The sequence below is a fragment of the Zosterops lateralis genome (genome assembly GCF_965231275.1).
Source record: "Zosterops lateralis genome assembly, chromosome: 6".
Lineage (NCBI taxonomy): Eukaryota > Metazoa > Chordata > Aves > Passeriformes > Zosteropidae > Zosterops > Zosterops lateralis.
Window position 1 is genome coordinate 28,934,127 of NC_139761.1, and position 23,745 is coordinate 28,957,871.

The 23,745-nt window shown below is 36.5% G+C and overlaps 1 protein-coding gene across 4 annotated transcripts in view; it reads left to right on the forward strand.

Moving 5' to 3' along the window:
* STXBP6 (syntaxin binding protein 6) overlaps positions 1 to 23,745 on the forward strand; it is an 87,318-nt gene that overhangs the window by 26,027 nt on the left and 37,546 nt on the right. For 3 of the 4 annotated variants that reach the window (XM_083864536.1, XM_083864535.1, XM_083864537.1), the window contains one exon: positions 8,678 to 8,863. In XM_083864536.1, coding sequence (XP_083720662.1) covers positions 8,710 to 8,863 — 154 coding nt within the window. In that variant the 5' untranslated portion in view covers positions 8,678 to 8,709. Of the gene's footprint in view, positions 1 to 8,677; positions 8,864 to 23,745 lie in introns of those variants that run through there. The other variant, XM_083864538.1, reaches the window with a different exon arrangement.

Sequence of the window (23,745 nt, forward strand, 5' to 3'; positions counted from 1 at the left end):
TGTTCTCTGCTAGGAGATGGCTATGTTACAGGGGTTAAAGAATAACCTTTGTCTGGAATGTCACTTTTGTCTGGAATGCAGAGACATCTTTGTTAATCTCTTGTGGTAAAATAAATAGTTCATTACTGTTTCACTTGCCAAATGCTTCTAAATCAAGAGCCTCTTATGCTTGGAGTTATACTTGATTTTTACTGGTGTTTCAACAGATCTTCTCTGTGTGCCATCCCTTCTTCACTGGAAGCTGGGATTACTCTCAAGTTTCTTGACTGTACCCATACTGTTTTGACAAACATATATTTGTTTCACCTGCATCTTACCTTCCTTGTATCTTGCCCATGGTGCCTATCTGGATAGTTAGTCCTTTAAGGCAGATGTAGTGAGCTTTTTGTTTGTTATGTACTTAATATTGGCAAAGTGCTGTTTTCAATGTGGATCAGCAAGGCACAGAAATAAGCTTTAATGTCAGTTTCTCAAGGTATGTTGTTTGTCTTAATAAGTTCTTCTATACCTTAACTCTGCAAGCATATTTTAGGTGTTGGAAGTTGTAAATGTGTATTGTGAATTTAAAGCCACCTGTGTAAGTTCTTAAACATTTTTGTCTGTCCTGTTAGTCATTATGAAATGGATATGTTTGAAGTAAATTGTTTGAGTGATTAAGTCTAATGAAATGCCAAGTATCAGGTTATAAAGTCATGTTTATTTACCTACTGACAGTGTGAAATGAAAAGTAAAGGGTAAAGTCAAGCTTGATTCAATCACTCATGTTATTAGATTGACTGTTCTCTTTTAATTTAGCTGATTTCTAGATGGGTGATTTTGAGGAGTTAGAAGCCTGGAGATAATGCTACTGATACCTTTTATGAATTTTATGTTTTTTGTTGTTGCTATGTCTGCAAAACATATAAAAGGAAAAACCTATAGCAAAAAGACCACTTGATTTAACATAAGATGTACTTATAAAATTTTTGGGTGCTATATGTAAGCAGTTAATTACTGAATTAGAGAATTGCTTTTAACTACTTATGTTGATTGTTGGATTCCAAGGCAAAGTAGTTTAATAGTTTTTAATAAAGTATGATGTTAGGATTAGAAGAGGTTATAGGTCATGTTGAGTAAAGAAAGAAAAAAACAGCAGAAGAGTCTATAAGTTCATTTTAACAGGACATATAATTGTCTCTGAGATAAGTTTAGGATTCAAAAATAATAAAGTTTAAGACTCTAACTTGAGGGCTTGGTTCTAAAGGAATGTGGAGAGATGAGGGTAAGGTTTGAAGAACTGAGTTAACCCAGTGAACTGTGAGTTGCTTCCAAGAGTAGAGCATATTCCTCCCACAGTCTCACTGTGTTGATACTAATGTGCAGCTGCAAATTTTAATAGAGGTTGAGTGTTCTAATGAATCAGTAAAATACTGGAAGATGAAGGATATTGGCCCCTTCATTTGGTAACATCCCACAGTTTATCTGGCATAAGCTGCTACTGAAAAGCTTCTTTTGGTTGAGACAGGACTAGATTTATTTCTGTGAAACAGTATTCCTATCTATAACTGGAAATTTCTGTCCTTGAGCAATTGTACAAGTTGCTACTATTGTATAGTGGTGGTTAGGTTTTGCACAGGTGTAGGGTTTTCATAAGGCTGTTTATGCTAGAAAAAGAATGATACATTTGAGATAAACACATCTGTATCTACATGAATTTGTTTTCTAGGCTGTACACTACAACCAGGGCTGTGTGGCAGTCAGTTGTTTTCCCTTACCTTCAATGTCTTAGTTAAAGATGGAATATAATTTCTTCCTGTTGTTGGTGCAGAATATATTTGTGGAATAAAAATCATAATTCTGTATGGAATATGTGCTTGTTCTTTTGGCTGGATGCCATTTTATCCAGAGGTGTGGCCAAAATATGATGTGGTTGTATGAAGTTGATTTTGGCACAGAATAGTTGCAGAGGATTTGTTGCTGTGAATGTTGTCAGTTATGATACATACAGATCTAATAGAGGAAAATTAAAAATGCCACTCAATTTTAAAATGTATATTTATCAACCAAGTGTGCATTTGGTGCTAAAATTACATTTTCATAAGCCTGTGAAGATATATTGAGACCTGATGTTATTTCAGGGTCCATAGCTGTGTCTGCTCTTTGGAGACAGCATAAATCATTCATTGTAAAGTCGCAGTTGACATTAAAGTTGGAAGAGTGTCTGATACATTGATTAAGCTGGAGTCTTCTGGGATTTGTCCAAAGGAAGACATACATTGTATATATTGTCATCCGTGTTGGTTGTTGTTTGGGTTTTTTTAAACAGCCCTCTTACTTTGACACGTGAAATGGGTAGATGCCTAGTGGCTATAAATCTAAGTTTTGTGTGCAATAGGCGTGGAATCCCTCCTGGATATATGAAGTGAATGATACAGGGGGTTTCTGCTGTATTGTCCTGCTGTGTCCTTGCTCCCTTGGACAGGATGTTTCTTACACAAATGTAGGTGTTACTCCTTGGTCCACCTTCTCATGCCCTCAATATTGTCTTAGTTTCAGGCATGCAAAATGGATGTGGTTCACACTCAGAATTGCAGTACAGAAATGTTATGTCTTATATTTGAGTTGGATTTTCCCAGATTGCAGTATTCTAGGTTCACTTCAGTATTAGATCCTTTTTGTGAGCTGCATCTGTGATACTGTTTACTAGGACATTAGCTTCTAGATCTGGAATTGCTGTTTTCAGAACAAGAAAAAGCTTTATGACCTGGAATATATAGTAACCCATCCCTCAATATGTCTCTGGTGCCTTCTTATGCCATCTCCTGCTTAATTTTCTGCACCATTTGGAGACAATTTAGGGGGCACAGTCTCAAAAGAACCAAATGATACTGCATCTTCTACTTCTGCTGCATCTGCCTTGAGGAACTACAGATATTACTTACCATGATGCTCTGTGGTTGTATTTCACTCAGCAGAGTAGACTGTGGAAGTGAAAGCAGCTGCACTGTCTTCCACATGAAAGTGGGACTGGTTCTCATCTGCCCATTTGTGAGATTTCTGTGATGTCCCTGATAATTTGTCTTTGTAAGGAGATGCTTGGGGTTTTTTGCAGGGTGATAGAGGAGGGTGTACAAAACTCCTAGGTGTATCTTTTTTTTAAAGGAATTGTGTTACAGATGAAATAAACTCAAAGGTACCTTTTTTTTTTTTTTTTTTTTTTTTTTTATCCCTTTCTTTTTACTGCCTCTTTATAAATACATATTCCATTTAGAGCTCTTTTTCTTTTTAAAAATGTATGTCCATAAAGCTTGCACAGAATTCAAATCAATTTCCCTTGTAATGAAAGGTTATAGGAATCGCTCAGAACCTCGGGCTGCCTGCCTCAGGTAAAGAAATGTCAAGCACTGAGGTATTTACTGCTTCTGTCTGACTGTATAATCCTATAGCTATGCACTTCTCTTCCAGTTTTTTCCTTGACCAAAACCCTCACATGTTCCCAGGCCACACAGTATGGTAGCTAGTATAGTCTTTCCTGGTTTTTATTCTTATTGTAGGAGCTTTTGAGAGATTCAGTGATTCAAACAAGGGTTCTTCAAAGTTTCAGTAAACAATGCTGTTAAATTCCCATAATCAGACAATGTCTTGATTAAAAATGAAGTTAAGGCTTGTATTTCAAATTTATAGTAAATTCTGCCACATGATGCTCTTTGAGGTGGACTACAATATAAAGCTTGACTTAAAAGACAGAAAGAAGTTACTTCTTAGCATGTAAGATTCAAGTTTTGCATTTAGGAGCTGCTGCTCTCTGAAGTCTCCTTATGTCCTGTTCAGCTTGATTGGGCTGTTTGTTTTGTAATTACATGTGTAAGTGAAAACACATTTCTTGGTTTTAGCTGCTACAAATACAGTTCCAATTTTTTAATTTTCATCTTTTGGAATTAATACATTATTTGAATGAACCAGTCTTAGCTGAGAGGTTATTTGGAAAAATGACTTGGAAATGTGACAGCCTACAAATAACTTTGGAGAATGATTGAGGTTTTTTTTCCAGTAAATACTTCTAAAAGTCGTAAACCCATGTTAGTAGGAAGTATTAGCAATTTTTTGGCTCCTGCTATTGTTCTAATTAAAATAAATATCTTTCAAGCAAAATTAGATTTGAAAATAGGATGACAGAAGTTGATCTGATTTATTTTTCTGTTCAAACATTTTAAAGATTTTACCTCAACCATTTCAGAATAAGGTTGATCTACTGATTTGATCCTTGTTTGCAGAGCTAATTAAACTTGGTTTTATTCTTCTAGGATAAAGTTATGCTTAATAAATGTATTGCAAACCAGCTTTTAGAACTTGTATATTCTAATATTTGTTCTTTAAAGATTTATAAATTAGTTGCTTTGGGTTTTAAATTATTTTTTTGCTTTTTCCATACTTGTACTAGCTATTTGTTTGAGATGACAGCAAATACAGGTTTTTGATGACCTGTAATATTCAAAGTAGTTTAAACACTTCCAGCAAGTAAATACCAGGCAACTATCACAATGGCAAAAGCTATTCTTTTGGCAACAGTGTCTTTCAATGATTTCCTAAAGTAGATGTCATCTTTTAGAGTAGTGGCTTTATTAAAAGCAAGTTGGAGTGATTGCTATTGTTACTATTCCCAGGAATAGTTGGTTGCTCAGATGATTTCACACTGCAGGCATCATTTCAGTGGTTAGCCTGTCCTGTGAGCCCATCCCTGTTTGTGATTAAACTAAAGATCCTTGAAAACAGCAAGGTTTAGCATACTGAACATTTTTTCCTCTTTTTGGAAACCATTACATCCTTTTCCAGCTCTTGCTTTGTATTGTAATTTACTCCTATTTGAATTCTGCATGCTGCAGATTAGTTTTCCCAGTTCTTTTTGCATACCTATACCCTCAACAAAAATACTGTAACATTTATTTGCTTAGAGTCCTATGAAAAATGTGGATGTAAAGATATATAAACCATTTGCTGGCTGTGTGCCTGAAAACAGTCTGATATTCTGTCTGACCAGAAAACTGTCCAGTTATTTTTATTATTGAACATGTGGGATCCATTAAGGATTCAGCTTAATTATCTTGGGTTTATTTCATTTTCTTTTTAAGAAGTTGCTTTTAATTTCTGTCCCCTCACCTACTTCTAGAGGAATAGTCAGCTATTCATAGAGGGAGTTTTTAGTGATAGAAATATAATGGAGAAGAACTGTAGTAGAGAAGATGCAAATGAGCAGCGCATTGCAGGCACTTTTTCAAATCCACACAGGAATCTTCCCTCTCTGTGTTTCTTTTGTATGCTAGGGGCACAGTGTAAATGCAAACATCCTGTTCTATAATTCTATAATAGATGGACTGAAAGATTGCAGAAGAAAAATAGGGTCTTTGTTTAGCCAAAAGCATCATTATAATAATTTGAGTGGAAGTAAATATGTGGAACAAAGCATATGAGGTAGGAAATGTGGTCTCTCTTTCTGGACTCTGAGGTTTACTGAAATCTTTAACTCCCCCTTTCCTCAGAGGAATTAATGTTGCAAGCAGAAATGAAGTTTAGAGTGCTCAAGAGATCCTCTAATAAAGTTTCTTTAAGGCATTTTATTTTGTATTTGGGTACAAATGGGAGGAGAAATTCTGTATTCCAGTGCATGAGTTCATATGGGCCTTGAGTGGAAACTGCTGATGGTTTGAATTTGTCCTGGAATGTGAACCAAGAGAAGACATTATTGTGCCAAGAAATATGCATATAGAACATGAAGCTGTGCATGTACAGGCAGTAGTGTGGGGGTTTTTTTTAATGAAAATAGGGATTTTGTTGGAGAATGGAAAAAAAAAAGAGATTTATTCCTGTTCCTTGAGGAAGTGAGGGTTTTTTGGTTTGGTTTGTTTTTTTTTTTTTTTTTTTTTTTTTTTTTTTTTTTTTGGTTTTTAAGTAGAACTGCCAGAGATTGTATTACCTCCACTTGTGAAAACAAGGAGAATTTAAAGGCTTTACTTATTTAAGCCAAGGTCTTTTGCATCCATCTGTCAGTACTTAGGGAAAAGGTTGCTTGTATGAATTCAGCTGCAGATTTTTTGACCTATGAAAAACAACTTCATCTAAACTATATTTACATCTCAATCTCAGAAGTCTGTGCACAGGCATAGTTAGTTATTTTCTTCTTTAAATAAATAGGTTTCTGTGGTTTGTGTTAGTGTCAGTTTTCACATCAGATTTGGCAGTTGTGTCAAGTACACACTGTGTTAGATTAATTGTTTGGATATGGCTTCTGAAGTTGTTGTCAACCCGAGTTCTGGGAACAGAATGATCACAATCTCTGAAGCCAGGAATCCACACTTTGGTTGGAGGTTCCAGACACAGTCCAGGTATCTACTGTGTCTATGTGCAGCTTCTGGTAGGTGTATACAAAACCAGCTTAATGTCGAAGCCAACAGCAGCATGCAGCAATAAATCACTAACATTTTATGATACTGTATGTAAGAAAAACTTGCATCTTCTCTTAATCCAGGAAGCCTTTACATCCCTGAGTAATCTTTGAAGTCATATTTTTATTTTACAATCTGTGACCATTAAGAAAATGCCTGAAAACATCTACTCAACAACTCAGTTGCAGAATTAACAGCATCAGATCATTGCAATCTGGAAAGCACTTTTTCAGTTGAATGTCACTTGAGTGTGTTTTAAACTGACAGCATTTCTGTGTGTCTTCCTCCTAAGAAGCTATTCATTGAAAATTCTTTAGGCACATGAAGGTCTGGGGTTTGCGAAGATTATCAGTCTCTGTCTGTCAGGAGGAGGTCTGTGTGTTTAAATCCATAGTCATTAACAGTGACCTCAAAAAAGAAAAAAAGAGCTGGTTGCAGTGTTCCAACAATTTAAATACTTATGTGATTACTCTGCTTCTGTAATGCAGAAGAAGAGAGAAGTATGTGATGAATGTGAAAACATTTTCTTTCACAACTTTTTTTCTAAGTAACTGCCATGTACGTTTATTCTTTTGATTCTGTTTTCATGTTGATACATTAATTGTTAAAAGATAGGTAACTAAGATGTTGGGGGTTGTGAGATCACACCTTGTCAGGAGCTATGCATTCTTTGTTCCTTTGAAATTGGTCTGGATTTTTCTTTTGATGGAGTCAGCTTTTAAATGCAATTCACTTTTGTAAAGGTTCATATAAAATGACCTGATGGTAAAACATGTCAGAATTCAATTGCCTTTCTGTTGGTTAATTGAGATATAGTGTTACAGATTATTTTGACACAGGATTCTGTTTGCATCCCAAAATTAGCAGGCAGTGTATTTAGTTTGGACGAAGTTGTGCTGTCTCACATGCCCTTTTTAAAATTTTTTCCAATTTTTTAAAGATAAGGTAATGTCATAAATAGTGACAACAAAACGTTGAGACTGAAAGTGTTAAGACAATTACTTTGCTGGTAGTATGCACACAAAAAATAATGGATCCATGACTCTCCTGGGTTCATAATCTAATTTGACTGTAGTTTATTTACATTTATTTTCAATTATGGGAAATATCAAATGATCCCACAGGCAGAAGTATCAGGTAGTTCAGGCCTGAGTGTAATCGTCTTTGTACTAAGAAAGCTAAGGTTGTCAGAAAGATCTGAGCTTGAAAGTCTTAGTAATACAGGAAAGTCTAAATTAATGTATGTGCATTGGAGTGTCATCATATTGGAACAATTAAAGGTGTCATTCAGCAGTTTCCATGAATGAGGGCTTGTGTATGTGTTACAAGACATCAGTGCAGAACTAATTGGAGTTACAGCTTACACAAAGAACCTCTTAATGTCCCCTCTGCGTTTGCCCTCCTTTAGTTAGGCTCTTCTGTAAGCTGCAGTGAGGTTTGTTTTTTGGGATGTGTATGACTAAGCAGCTTCCCTCCTCCCTCCCTGTTCTCTACAATAATTTTTTCCTCTTCAAATGTGTATGTCTCTCCTGAGACAAATGTCTCTCCAAAGTCAACTGTGCTGTTTCATTTCAAAACACGTTGAGGAACTGACCTGGGTCAAAATTGCATAGCACAAAAGTAGAGGTGTGGTTTTGTCTGCATTGACCCTGGTGGTGTCTCTGACACTGTTTCCTGTGCAGTTGCCCAGCCAGTAATTCCAGAGTTGAGGGGATGAGGTGCTAAAGGTGCAAGAGCGGTGCAATCAGGTGCTGTGACCAGGAGCAGTGCTCCTGAAGGAAGAGTCTAACCAGGTCTGAAGCTTTCTCTGTCTTCTGTGAACGTGACTTCTTGTGTGCCAGCACAACCGCAGTGCTCCTTCCCTATGCCCTTGCAGTGCTTTCCCTGTGTATGTGGGACACAAATCTGAGTTTCTCTCAGTTATTGGAGGGGGAATTAATGAAGATTTTATGCTGCATGAGGTTAAACAGGGTGTTTCTCTGAGAAGATTTTGCAACGTACTGAAGTGCTAGTGCTTCTGCCCAGAATAAGCTAAGCTAGTGTAAGCAAATTTAAGAAGTGTGGAGAACAACTTCAGTGAAGACACTTAAATACTTGGAAAATTCCGCCTTTAAAAATATGAAACTATTTTCTAAATTCTTTGAGGCATTAAAAACTTTCTTTGAAGGTCAGAGTTTTTAACACCCATGTAAGTTAAGTGGACTTTGATGTAACTTAAGAGTTGCTAATATTGTTTTATATTTATGATTTTATTTTAGAGAGCAACGGTCTGCTATACCTGTGATCTACAATGAATGCCAAAGCTGCAATCAGCAAAGAGATTTTTGCCCCACATGATGAAAGGATGCTGGGAGCTGTTCAAGTGAAAAGAAGAACAAAAAAAAAAATTCCTTTTCTAGCTACTGGGGGTCAGGGTGAATATTTAACATATATCTGCCTGTCAGGTAAGTTTAATGACTTTTGACATCCAGTTATTTGTTTAGGTTTATCTTTGATTAACTGACTGGCTGTTGTCTGTAGCCATAAGGAGCTGGATGATTCCAATCTTCATAATGTAATGCGAGAATTATAGCACTTACACCTTTTGTCTTGAGGAACCCCACATGCTCTAGGCTATTTATATTTATATAATATAATAAATTGAACAGGTGCTTTCATTGTTTAAAAACCCCTAGGTGTTCTCTCACAGCACAGCTGCAGAGTATGAACAAAGAGAATAGTTGGTAACAGTCTTTCCTTAGTCAAATTAAGATATTTCTTAGAAGGATGAACTTTTCAGGATGTTAAAGTGATATACAATGTAATTATTTTATACCATGATTCAGTGTCTGCCAACTGAATGTGTGTGAATCCTTTGGTATTTTAGAGTGATTTAGTCACTTATGTTTTTAGGTGTATCAGTTGGTCCCTTTGAGTGTGTGCATCTTGCAAGTACAACTAGTGGCCAGAAGAAATGACTCTCAGAAAAGTATGATTGTTTTTGGACTACATGAGATAGTTTCATGGTCTCTTTCAAATTGTAGAGGGGGTTTTTTTTTAAGTAGTGTTAAAACTTTCAAAGCATAGAAGGTAAACTCGGTGACTCTACTACTGTTCTAGCACATCGCACGTCTGCCCAAAATACGTTCATTTACTGAATGTTATTGGATACTTATGTACAAATACATTAAAATACAAGCTGCAGAGGAAATGCACATGCATACCGAGGTCAGTGAGACAAAACAGAAGGCCTTTCATTTACAGCTGAGTATTTTGCTTGTCATTATAGGATCATAGAATATCCTGAGTTGGAAGTGACCCACAAGGATCATCAAGGCCAACTCCTGGCCCTGCATTTTGGTAAACCCAAAACTGGCACCACGTGTCTGAAAGCTGCTGTGAACTCTGCTGCACTTGGTGTTGTTACCAGTTCCTTGGGGGACCTGTTCAAGGGTTGGAATAAAGAATAAAGAACCCTCTGAATAAAGAACCTTTTTCTGATACCCAGCCTAAGCCTTCCCATACAGAATTTCATGCTGTTTCCTCAGGTCCTGTCAGTGATCATGAGGGTGAAGAGATCAAAGTGTGACCCTCTGATTCCCCCCCTGAGGACACTAGACCACAATGAGGTCTTCCCTTAGTCTCCTGTTTCCTAGGCTGAGCAAGCCAAGTTGACCTCAGCCATTCTCCCCACATACAGAGCTTCAAGGAAGGATTTAAAAATTGATTCCCCTAGGCTGTTCCATAGACCTTTGGTTGGGATACTCTGTTGGGATGTAAGAATTGCATGCTTCAGTTTTCTTTGGATGTGGAGGAAACTGATCTAGGCCTCTCAACTCTTAAAGAAATGTTCAAATCACTAATGCTTTTAAGTAAAGCTAAACTCTTATTTTAGCAGTCATATTTTTCAAATGCCAGTCCAATTTTTCTCCTAAGTGTTCTTGTAAAGAGCAATCATGTTCTATGTCAGTGCAGTAAGTTTTGGGATACAAAAGGTAGTTGTTACCCATGTTCATGATTAAAGGTTAGAGATGTGATCTATGCTTACATTTTTCTGTAGGCTGTTCAATAGATGGATTTTTTTGTTGTTTTTTTGGCTTTTTTAATTGCCGTCCTGTAAAACTCAGCTCCCCCATCCTATATTCATATGTATCAGTCAACATGGATTTTAAGACAGTGAATGGTCTTTAAAATGCATTTATTGTTTTACTGCCACAGCATATTACGAGTGAGGAAGAAATAGTGGATGTCCTGACTTAAGCAGGGTTTGTCACTTCTGATAAGGAGAAGCATTCCGGATCTAAATAAAATTACTTTGTGACAGACACTGAAAAGCTGCATATTGCTATTGCAAGAACCCTCACGTGTGGCTCACTATTCATGCGTTTTTGCACAGATCTGAGGCCAAGTTTTTTCATATACATTTATAGTTTATATTATTAGAGTACAGTATGATTGGTAATATCAGTAGGAAACAAAGTGACTAGGGAGAGGACTACCTGGTGTGTTTGATGTCACATTCCAAACAGTCTGATCAGAAAGATTATGCAATTCAGTAGGGTCAAGTGCAATTAGTTACTCAGTCAGGAGTCATCAAAGGCACAAAACCAAGCATTGGGGAACAAATATTTCTGCCACTGTGTTTAAAAGAAATTGTGACGAGGATAAACTGTAATTTTTTGCCTATTCTTGATGGCTGTGAAGCAATAATGGTTTTAGTTACAGCAAGAAGTTGTCACAGAAGAAGTTTTTGTTAAGGCTAAGTTAATGTAGGCATGGCAATTTAGCTGTGCCCCAAACTGTCTAAGATGGACTATATCTTGGGACAACAGATAATTAATTCTTAATTACCTTCCTTTTTTGATGTAATGCCTACAGTGAAGCAGTCACAATGGTGGCTAGCTCTGGATTTGTATTTATATTTCAAGATGCTTGAAATATTTCATGCTTTAGTCCTGAATGTTGCAACCTCTTTCTCTGGAAATGCCTTCATCAGCCTTTGACTCTTGTCCCATTTTTGCCAGGTTTGCTATGTGTTAGGTAAACAAAGTGACTGGAATATCGCTGTATTCATATTTTTCTTGGACTAATTCAATTTGGCCTTTGCTGAAAGGAATTTGATAATTTACACTTTAGAACAGAATTGGTCAGTTGAAAGAATAGAAACTGACTCCAAAACTAACTCCTAATATACTTAAGGTATATAAATATTTGGGAATATAAAACATCTTGTCTAGTTGTAGTTTCATCCAAGACATGGTACAGAAAATGAAACATCAGCCACTGTGACAGCTACTTCTATTTACTGCTCACTTTGTAACTTAAAAATTACACAAATTGTTATAACCAGAGTTAAATGTTCTCCTTTCAGTGTTGAACTGAAGTTTGGTGTTGAAGATGCATTGTATCACAGTTTTTGTTTATCTGAATTTCTGAAAGCACAGATAGAGATGCTGAGTGAGGAGAATGCCCTTAGGCCTCAGAAGTGGGAGTGTGAACCATTAAAAGAATAAAATATCGAGCAGACTGAGATGGAAGAGTAAGGGAGATTCTCCCTTAATATTGGTATTTGAAGTATGTACTAGGTTTTTTTTTTTATTTTATGATATTGAATACTGAGTTGGTTAGAAATAAACATTAATGCTTGAAAGATGTATACCTAAAGCCTGCAATCTGAAACTGGAGACAGATTAAGTTAAGAAAGCTGTAGCAAGACTGCTTGCCCGCCTGGTGGAAACCAAGCAGCTGGGTTACCTGCAGCTTTCTAGCCCAATGTTGGAGCTAGCCAAGTTAAACTGGCAAACAGAGCCAAGTCAGATCTTTAAGGATTTATTTAGTTGAAGAATAACAAGAAAGGAGTAGGCAGATGGGAAACACAGAGGTGGAGTGGCTGTAGGCAGAGCAGAGAAAATGAAAACTGGGATTTTTTGTAATGTACAAGAGGATTTAACACAGAGAAAAGACAAGAAATTCAAAGCTGAAAGTGGATATTTATCACCTCCTCCACTCTAGCAGACCTAGTGAGAGTTATTGGATCAGGTCTAAGTTTTAATTTTGTCACCATTGTCTTATGTAATTGAAACATACTCGTTTAAAATAGTTCTTAGCCTTATTTAGAATTCTGAATTAAAATAAAATACTTAAACGGTCTCTTCAGAAATATAGGTCATTGACCTACTTGCTTGTGCAGAGTTCTGTATTCTTTGACACTATCATATTTTTTAATTAACTTATGTTATTTAAAAATACTTTTAATGTCATAATGCATTGGAAATATTCTAGTTTGTATGTATGGGTGTTGTGTTGACCTTTCAGGATTATATGTCTCTTGCATTTATGGTGAACTGAATGAAACAGGTGATTCCTTTTGAACCTGAATTCTTGTGTGCCATAACACTCAGTTTAGTTGTACTAATATTTTTAGTCCTTCTGCTGAAAACCTTGGGATTAGAGTGTAAAGCTAAAGTTCTTTAAAACCAAGAGTGAAGCATTTTCCCCCTGTGGTTGTGACTTTTAATAGTGTTCTTTCTTTGCCATCTCCAAATTAAAGTAACATTGTCAATTCAGGACTCTTTATGAACAGCTTTGATGCAGAAGTACAGTCTATCAAGAATGGTACTAGAAAAGCCAAAAGGATACGTGAAGAAATCATAAGCAATAATACACAAAAATAAGGTGCGCATGCAGAGGGAGAGCATGTTGGGTTTTTCTCCTTCATTAAAAGTTAACCTTATTTATCATATTACAGACTTGTTGAAAAGATAGGGAGTCAATAACATAGAAACTTTTTGCGTTTATCACAATAACCTCTTGGCTTTTGGGGTTTTTTTTACTTCTGTTTTTAAGTGTACAGCAAAACAGAGCTTATTTTATGCAGTTAATAGTTCTGTGGATATCCTTATTTGTACGCTTACAGCTGATACCCAGCCACACCACTCAATTACACTTGCATCATGAGCTTTTGTGCTTTGATATCTTGGCTGTAAGGCCATGGTGTCATGAAATTGTTTCTCCAATTACAAATTGTTCTTCCTTCCATAGTGGCTGCTTATGGAATAGAATGTTACCCAGGAAAGTTGCTGCTTTTAAGGTCACTTGAAGTGGCTGCCAGAAACTGGTCATAATTTCATCGGGAGTTCAAAGACAGGTTAAGTGCAATTGGCTTTTTCAGCATGGTGGCCAACTTGAAATTGGGAAGTAGCGAGAAGGAACTTGCTATCAAAAGAATTCAGTTTTCTCCTAATGTGCTCTTGTTTTCCATTTGAATTTTACTGAAGTGACAATCTCACAGGGTTTTTTTCAGGATTTTGTTATTGAAGAAAACATCCCATTTTCAGGAGTTTATAGTGCAGAGGATTCTCATGTTTCCTTGTCAAGATGTGAGAAATGAAGTAAATGTCATTTTCCACCGACTTTCCAGGATAATGCTCTATTTGTCTGCCCATAGGTTTTATTGATTTATTAGTGAGTGTTTTGTGGGGTGGAGGTAGAGAGGGTGGTGGTGGTATTTTCCTCTCTGTTTAAATGTTGTGAAAATGTTACTTCAGCGTTCATCATATACACTTTTAATCCGACCCACTTAGATGTCAGACTATTGAATATTTGATTATTTATACAAAAAAAGTCATGATTGACCAAAGAGATTTGGTCAGCCCAGAAGAGCACACCAGCTAAATGGTGGTCCAGTTTTCTGCAAGCTCTGACCTGGACAGCTGTTTGCAGACAGCTGCAGGCCAGTTGTGGTGCTTTGCCCAGCCCCCTGGACCCAGACTGGATCATGGCTGAACATCTGGGCACACACCGAGATGTTCAGCAAGGCCTGAACAAAGTCCAATACAAGTTTTATATTGTGTTTTGTTGTAAAAATTTAAATTCCTTTTTCCAGAACAGAGAAAAAAAAATGAGCTTTTTTATTCACTATCTTGTCTTAGTAATGGCTTCTTTAAGGTGAAGGTTTAATCATTCAGGTATTTGTAGGGTAAATAATGTCTATCTCCTCTGGCTGTGTGCTTAGTGACCTGTATTTACTGCTTTAAACTGGCCATTAGTTGGATAATGGAAAGCACTGATGATTTTCTAATTGTCTCATAGCATGGTTCCATTCATGTACTGTATTATGTGTGTCTAAATAAGTATATATTAAATGTACACATGCAGCATATAGCTTCTAGTGCTAATATTAAGCTGTCAAAATATAATTGCCTTCATCTACTTATTTTAAATTATTATCATACTGAATGTAATTCTTAACCAGGACTCTTTTCCTTTCTTTGTCAGAACATACTTTGTCTTTGTTAGGTACTTCTGGTATTTTAACTCCAGAGTTCCCATAAGGAGTTTTATAAAGTCAAATATCAGTCGCTCTTAATGATGATAAATTTCAAATTCTGTTTTATAAAAGAAATTTAAAAATCTTACGTTAAGGGTCTTTAAAAACAAAACTGGTGCATTTTTGAATTGAAGACAGATTAACCTTCTCTTCATTATTTAACTTTTTGTATTTATTGAAATAGAAGAGAGAAAATTATGAACTGCTTTGGAGGATAGGATGCATTTATCGATTGTAATCTTAATATGTCTTGATGCTCTGATTCCTCTGAATTCTAAGTTATCCAATGTAATGTAACTAGTCCTTTTCCACAAGAATTTTGTGTAGGAGGGCGTCTTGTTACAGCAAAGCTACAGAATTACGTATTTGAAAGCATTTAGTCTTAAGATTGGTGTGTTTTGGTTTGCTTTTTTTTTTTCTCTTCTTAATGTGTAGGAGGAATGTATGTGTGCTCCTGTGCATCCTCCCAATACCCTACTTGATCTTATTCATATGCAAGAAATATTTTCTGAATTGCAAGCTGAAGGTGTACAGTTATGTGTCTGCTGTTAAGCACTTTTTTCCCCCCAAATCCTTCAGAATGGAATTGTAGCAGATTGATAAAACTTAACAGCTTACCATGCATCAGTGGTTTTCCCCAGAGCTCAGTATTGCACCCAGTCCTGAAATATCTTTATTTATCATCTGGATGAGGGGAACAGGTGCATCCTCAGACAGATTACAGACAGGAACTTGATGTTCCAAGTTGGGTATCTGGAGGGCAGGCAGGAAGGCTCTGCAGAGGGATCTGGGCAAACTGGATTGATGAGCCAAGACCAGTGGTATGAGATTCAACAAAGTCAAGTGCCAAATCCTGCACTTGGAGCACAAGAACCCCAGGCAGCAATACAGTCTGGAGACAGAGCGGCTGGGAAGATGTCGAGTGGAAAAGGATCTAAGAGTGCTGGTTATCAGCCATCTGAATATGTTCCACCATGTGCCCAGGTGGCCAAGAAGGCCAGTGGCATCGAGGTCTGTATCAGCAACAGTGTGGGCAGCAGGACCAGGGCAGTGACTGTCCCTCTGTACTCAGAATTTGTGAGGCTGCACCTCAAGTCCTATGTTCAGTTCTAGGCCTGTCACCAGAAGTAAGACATTGAGGTGCTGGAGCATGTCTAGAGAAGAGTAATGAATCTGGTGAAGGCTCTGGAGAGTAAGTCTTGTGAGAAGCAGCTGGGGGAATTGGGGTTGTTTAACCTGGAGAAAAGGATGCTCAGGGAAGATGTTACCACTCTCTACAACCGCCTGAAAGGAGGTTGTAACAAGGTAGAGGTCAGCCTCTTCTCCCAGGCAACCAGTGATAAGACAAGAAAACGGCCTCAAGCCATGCCAGGGACATTCAGGCTGGACATCAGGAGGAACTTCTTCACAGAGGGCATTCTTAAACACTGGAATGGAATGGACAGCTTGGGGTGGTGGTGGAGTTACATTTTCTGGAGGTATTCAAGAGAAATTACTAGATGTGGCGCTTAGTGCCATGGTATAGCTGACATGATGATGTTCAGTCAAAAGTTGGACTTAATGAGCTGAGGTGTTCTCCAGTCTAAATTTTCTGTGACTGTGTCAGCACTTTCAGTTTTTTAAAATGTTGGGTCAATACACAGAATTTCTGTTACTAATGTTGCTTTCAATTCTATTCAGACTTGATCTCTTGAATTTGCTTTTCCTTCCACCTCAACCAGACATGAAATCTTTGGAAAGATTTCCAAAATTTCAAATGAGATATCTGGGAAAAATAGGAAAAATGTGGGCAAAATAAAGACATTGAAAACTTGATGGAAAATGTGAGGCATCAGATCTGTTTATTCAGTTGTATGTAAATTTGCTGTAATTAAAAGGAATAAATTCGACATTCATAAATGCAAAGCCAGTTTTGATGCAGCAAGTTTTTATTCGTGAAACAAATTGGTTGTAAAACCATACTCTGGAAGGTCTACACTGGGACCTGTTTGTTGCCCCATTCATCATAAAGGAAGCTTGATGAGATTAGTAGTTGAACTTTGTGGCCTTTTTCATGGCAGTATGCAAAAACTACTGTGAAAATTACTACACAAAATAATGTTGCAGACCTCCTCTCTCCCCTCCATGTTGAGAAGAAAATGGAGGCTTTGTAGAGCTTTATCCATTTATTGAAATTACTTGTGCTACTGTATTGCTTTATCCATTTATTGTAATTACTTGGGTTGGTTTGTATTCCTCAAGAGCTGGCAGCACCTTATTTCAGTGGCGATGATGTGTTTCAGTGCCGTGTTTTGCCCAGAACACGGCAGATGCTTGCATCAAGTGTAATGCCAGGTTAAAATGTTTGAATGTCGTGAAGTCTTTGGAAACAGTTTGTTCATTCTTTGTGAGACTTTTGGCAGGGTTTGTTGCTATCTTGTATGTGATAAAAATGCAGAGCTGTAAAGTACTTAACAAATTTCATGATAGCTCTCCCATCAAGCTGGAGTACAGCAACCATGCTCATAAAGACCTGTGTGAGTATCCCTAATTTCTAGCTTTGGCAGAAGCTATTCTTGTGGTACAATAACAGTTAAAACTGCTGTGTTTTGCTTTGCGATAGGATTCATTCTGAACGGTTTTCTTAGTTTTTGTGGTGCTGGAGTGTAGTATGTATAATACCCTGACTCACTGCATTATAGATTGTTGAACTTGAATCATACTGGGCAGAAAACATCTGAAATGTTCCCTTGGCATTGCATTTCAGAAAGCATTTCTGTTGATTGCTGTATAGTTCTGCTATATTAGAAGTAATATCATCTTGTGAACAAAACCAGAAGTTTTCTTTCTCACTGACCAGTGGTTACTCTATTACAGACTCTTTTGGTAGGTAAACATCAGATTAAAATCTTATCCTTCTATAGTAGTCCAAGCTGTATGAGTCAAATCCTGTAAGTTTTAACCATACATCTGGCCTTCAAATACTGTACTATCAAATAATTTTCAGTGCAGGGCAGCACATAAGAAGTACTTAACAAAGGAACTGCTAAGCTGATTAGAATACTACATCAAGCTTCTCTATCATTAGGTAGATTTTATTGTTGCCTTGACAAAGAAAAAGATGAATAATGCAGTTCTGATGTCTAAATATTTTCTGTTTGGGACTTTATTCTGTAAATAATCCTTTTAAAGCAAGTTAAATTGAAAAAAAAACAGATCAGAACTGATGCTTGATTTTCTGGTGTGTTTTGCCTGTATTCCCTAGTTTATGCAAACTGCTGCCAAAGAAGCCCATATACCAATCAAGTAGCAAGACACACCTGAAAAAGAGTAGGGAGGGAATTTATTAATGAACTAAGTTTGACTGATCTTTGCTCACTGTTCTAATATGAGTGTTTGACTGTTACAGTAAAAACAAGTTCGTATTCTCATGTATGCATGTATATGTGCTGTAAACAAATGCTCTGCATTTACAGCAGGGATTGTTTTTCCTTCAGCCTACTTACATTTAGATTTGTAGTAATTTGTTTTTGTACTCTGATTATGCATATCCTAACAAGAAGGAAAAAACAACACATGAAGGGTGGGGAGGCTGAGAGAATATAAACTATGCAAAGTTTTGTTGGCCTTGTATCAGGGAGGAGCCTACCCATTAGTCCAAGTTAAAACAATCTCTAGTAACTGTTTAGCTGGAACAACTTCATAGAGAAAGTCTGGCACACCCAGTCAGCTGCTTTTCTGTTCATTAGAGCTCAGCAGCACACAGAAACTCTCAGTAGCCTCAGGGAACGACAAAGTTAAAACCCTACCAATTCACTGACCTTACTGTTTTAAAGAAAACTTTGTGTGGATGAAAATTTTAGGGGCTGAGATAACATTGTGGAACATATTTGTCAGGCAGTGAAGTTCCTTGGGCATTTTTAGCCCCTAATTCTAAACAATTATTGGAAAATTAAGCATTTTGTTCTCCTTTCATATTGTCTGCTTAGACCTGTCTTCAGAGGACAGGCTCAGCTGGAAGGGAAGCTGCAACATAAACATCTTGCTGGATGAAATAACTAGTAAATGCTTTTCATGGATAATATGATATCAGCCCCTGCTGTGTTAGTTTTCTTAAATCTGTGCCTCATGTCACTCTGTGGAACACAGTAGTAATGGCAAGAGCAGTTTTCTGTGACTGGATCAATGACTTGGAAGAAAAAAGAACTGTTAAAAGAACATTCTCTTATTTCTAGTAAGAGAAGTGTTTACAACATGTATGTAAAGCATTTACAAAAAGTATGCATTTTCTGAGTGAGGCAAAAAAATTGGAAGCTGAAATAAACAAAAGCTTTCAATATCCAGTCATTGTATTTATTCGCTTGCACTAATGACAGATTGCTAAAGAAAACTTGGCTGTTTAACTGTCTGGAAATATCTAAAGTTGTCTACTATCTCAGAAGATTTTAGGCAGCTGAAATTTCTTGAATCTACTTCAAAAGAAAACAACATCTAGGTAGAGAACTCTTAAATGTTCTGGAATAGTTTCTCTTTTGCTTTATTTTTGTACTCACATATCATTATTTCTTTTAAGAATAGTTTTCTTAGATTTAGCACACTTAAATTTGCCATACAAATATGCAAACAATCCTTCAGCTGTACCATTTGAGGGAATGCTGGTTTTTTGCCCAGTGTTCAATCTGTAATGAAAGATAGTTGTGAAACAAAAGAACAAAAATGGTCTTTAACTATGGGGAACATATAATGGGTTAAGGAGATGCTTTGAAATTTGTTAGGAACTGGAAAAAGGGAGGGTTCTTACAGTGGCATTAGGAAGAGTCTGAACTGATAAACTGATAAACCACTGTATGTGTCCACTCATAAAACCTTTCATGTTCTATTAATTTGGACTCCTAAATTATTTTTTTTAATTGAAATTTAAAAATATGATTTTGTCTCCTATTTTCCCCTGACCATCCAGAGATTAAAAAAAAATACAAGTTTACCTTTGTATTTTATATTGTACTTTTGATATTGAATCACATAATCATTTAGGTTGGAAAAGATCTCTAAGATCATTGAGTCCAACTTTGACCAGTCATCACCTTGTCAGGTAAATTGTAGCATTGAGTACTATGTCCAGTCATTTCTTCACACCTCCAGGGATGTGTTCTGTGTTCATATAATTTTTAAACAAAAATTAAAAATTTTGTTTGTTTGTGCTTTGTTTGTGTTCTAGCTAAAACTTGATGTAGCCTAATAAAATATTTTTGTGCCTAGGTCAAATAACTTTTGTTCTGGCCAGGGGGAAGGGTCAGGAGGGGAAGAGCAGAACAGAAAGAATCAACGTGTGCAGCTACACAAGCTGGTTGAGCCACATACTTCTCTTGCCTCTAATGATCTATTATAGCATGATGTTGCAAGTTAGGGCTTTCAGTCTGTGCTGAGACCCTGTGAGGACTAAAGTATGTACTGGTTGTGAGGGTTTGTGATCCATGTGATGCGAAAAAACTTTTCATTAAAGACTCTGATTGCCTTTTAAATGTGATAAAAATGTTTCCCTGTTTAATAATTTTTCAGTCTTTATGTTATACTAACCAGAGAATGGCAGAACAGCCCAGGTTGAAAGGAGCCTTAAAATTATCATCTGGTCCAACCTTTATTTGTTAAATAATTTATTTTTAAAAATAGTGCATAGTGCGGCACTGATGTTGTTCAGACAGTCTGCTGGAATTATCCAGAACAGCAGCCTAAAGAAGTAGAAATAATGTCAAGAGTAGTTTCAACCATTCATTTAGGTAGGTAGCACAGTCTCAAAGATTTAACTGACCAGAGGTGTACTACTGCTTTGGACTCAAAGTTTAATGATGTGTAGAAAATCTTGTAAAAATTACATGTATCTGTGACTATCTATTGCTCTGCTTTTTCTATTCTGTTTATCCATAGCCCATGGTTTCTCACTGTTTCAGCTCAGTCACTTCTTTAAAGAATGTCATGTGGTTTTCATGTCTGCTTAATGTGGACCTGTTCCAACAGTATTTCTTTTTTTCCATTGCTTTTTTGTCTCTTTAAAAAACATCTGCATAATTTAGGGCAATCAACTTGGTTTCATGATGTTTTTTCCCTTTTTGCATATCTGTAATGCCTTTAGATAGAAGATGGGAAAAATGTTTGAAATTCCCTCTTTCTGTGAGTAGCTCCTATTCTAAAAGAAATCAGTTGTGGACAAATTCTTTTAGTCTTCTGATTTGTGGAAGTTTTACTTTGGGAAGCTTTCTGTTTGTTACTTCTAAAATAGTCCCTTTTCTTTATGATTACGTAATAGTATTATTTAGCTATGGCTATTGCTTCTTGGAGAAGTTGCAGTCACTAAACATAGTTGCTTCACTTCAAGTTAATTCTTGTTTTAATTTTGCGCACTTCCTTCCTGAATGTGAATATTCACTAGTAACAAGCCATTGTCCACTTGGCGCTATTTCTGCTTAACTCAATCTCCAGCTGTCCAACTCTGTGCAAGAATCTATCCTTTTATGAAGCAAAACATAGCACTAATCCTCCTTTGCTTATGCTAACTGCTTCTGTTCCTTACACACACTAGTAATATTGCTGATTGTTAACCTTATGTGATTATTCCATTGCCTTTTATCTTCCTGCTGTTTTTAAAGAATCTACTTTCTACCTTTTCCATCTTGCAGTCAAGCTCTTAATTTTCAATACCTTATCTGCTCTTGTGGACCATATTTTTGTTTTTCTTTGTTTTTCCTTTTGTTTCTAGAATCCTGCTGCAGCTGTAAACCCAGGCTTCCGCTATGCCATTTCCGTGAAAATTTGATATGCTATCACTTGGCTTCATTCCAGGTTCAGGAGGAATCACTCGGAGTGCATAATTCCTATTTCTTATTTTCCCCGAACACTTTGTCTGCACATCAGTTGGATGTTTGATGTTTCTGGCAAGTTTTGTGATCTCAGTGCTTTCTTAGTCATTGCCTAATAGGAAATCAAAAGATACTCAGCTGATTTGTGTAATAATTGATTAAAGCAGTCCTAGGAGTTGCTTGTCAGCTCTGTGCAGGAAGCTTCTGCACATAACAGAAGGGCAAAGAAATTGTTCCTAAATAATGGTTGGATTTTTTTTGGCCACAGAGCTAGATTTTAAAACTATTTGAAAAAAGTAAGAAGCTCACAGAATAGTGAAGAAATAATGGTTACTAGATCAGCCTTGTAGAGCTGTATTTTTGTCTGTTAATGAGTGTTCATTAGGACACATTTGTAGGGATGGAGCACAGGAAACAAGTGTGCTTTATTTTGAAAATTTGGGATTCATCTGTAAACTCCTGTGATAACCATTGTGCTCTCACTTTCTTTCCACCTGTTCAAGTGTGGAAAGTTTTTGGCTTTACTGTCCATGCTTCATTCTCTTTTGCCTATTAATCTCTATGAAAAGAGAATTTACAGCCTCTTCAGCTTTTCTTGTCCTCCACAAATACTGTCACATATAACAAATACTCTATTACATTGTCCATGTGTTTTGGCTTAAAAGGAGAAAGGAGATACAAATAGATTTCAATATACACACATTCATATGTTTTAAAAATAGCTTTAGACTTACTTCCTCTATTCATGTTTTCTCACAGCATTTCTTGCAAAAGAATACAGATAACAATTCAGTAATATGGTGACTTCATTTTTTCTCATAAAATACTTTATCTCCAATAGTGTGACATGTTAATAACACAGTTTGTCAAACATTTGCATGTATATAGAAAATAGAATAGAAGAAATGAAAGTTCTTTGAGCTTTAAAGCGCTGCCTAAGCAGACAACTTAATTTAAATCATAACAGGAATGCATCAATTTGAGGGCTGATATTAAAATTGTTTTCCTAACTACAGAAATGTTTTTTAAAGCATGGGGTTTGTTTCATTTTGAGCATATTACAAACATCTCAAGAATTGGATGAAATTGATATTCAGAAAATTCTGAAAACTTAATATAGGCACATGCAATTTTGTCAAGCTATTTCGTGACTATATGGTTTATTCTGTCAAAGCAATCTGACTCAGAATACACATAGAATTTCCTAGAATAGGAGTCACTTGACTGACATGTCCTTTATTTTAAAGTGTTATTTTTACTGAACCAGTAGTTTCATAATCTGGTTATCAATATTCTCAAAACAAAGGCAGTTACCACCAAGTTGCTAAGTGACTATAAGTTTGCATAAGGGATAATTAGTACTGTAAAGAAAACGGGTAGGACTGCCCATTTCTGATGTTTCCAGTGTAAATCTAAGAATTCTTGTCTAACTTTTCAGGATCATTCTTTGACATTGATGTGGCTGTGATTTGTACAGAATTTAGTTTTATCTTACTGAATAGCGAGTATCAAAAGATACATTACAAGAACGCTCAAATCATAATGTAGTTGATTGTAGGATTGCCTTTCCACAAGGTATGGTATTTCCTTGTTACCCTAAATGTTGCCTAATGTTTAGTTTCGTTTTTTAAAGCAAGTGGAAGCAGGATCTTTATGAGGTACAGATGTCTGGAAGTGTTGGAAAGAACTGATGCCATACTGTGCAAGGTGTGCTCAGTACAAGGTGCAGCCTGCATCGTAAGGATGTAGCTGTGTAACTCCCTCTGGGCACATCTTTTTAACCATAGAATCATCAGCCACAGTGAGTGCAGTTCAGAACGTCTGGGGCACATGTTCATAAATTTGATATTTTAGATTTTGGTAGTCAACGTATTGAAATGGAATCAGGATTAAGGGACTAACCAGCGTAAATAAATATGTGCCACAGAGATCATTCACTGGAAATGATAATGGCTGCAGAACATCCAAAATATGATTAGGCAAGGCATCAAGATACTATTTCTGGATATTTCAAATGCCATGAGGATCTGCAGGAGTTTCTTCACCAGTATAATACAATATGAAAAGAGTGAACAGTAGAAGTAGTAGCAATAATAAATGAGCTTGCATTTCTTTCAATGTTGACAGTAATGAATTAAAGAAGCAAACTCAGGCACTTAGAAGGAGATTAATGTACTAAACCAAT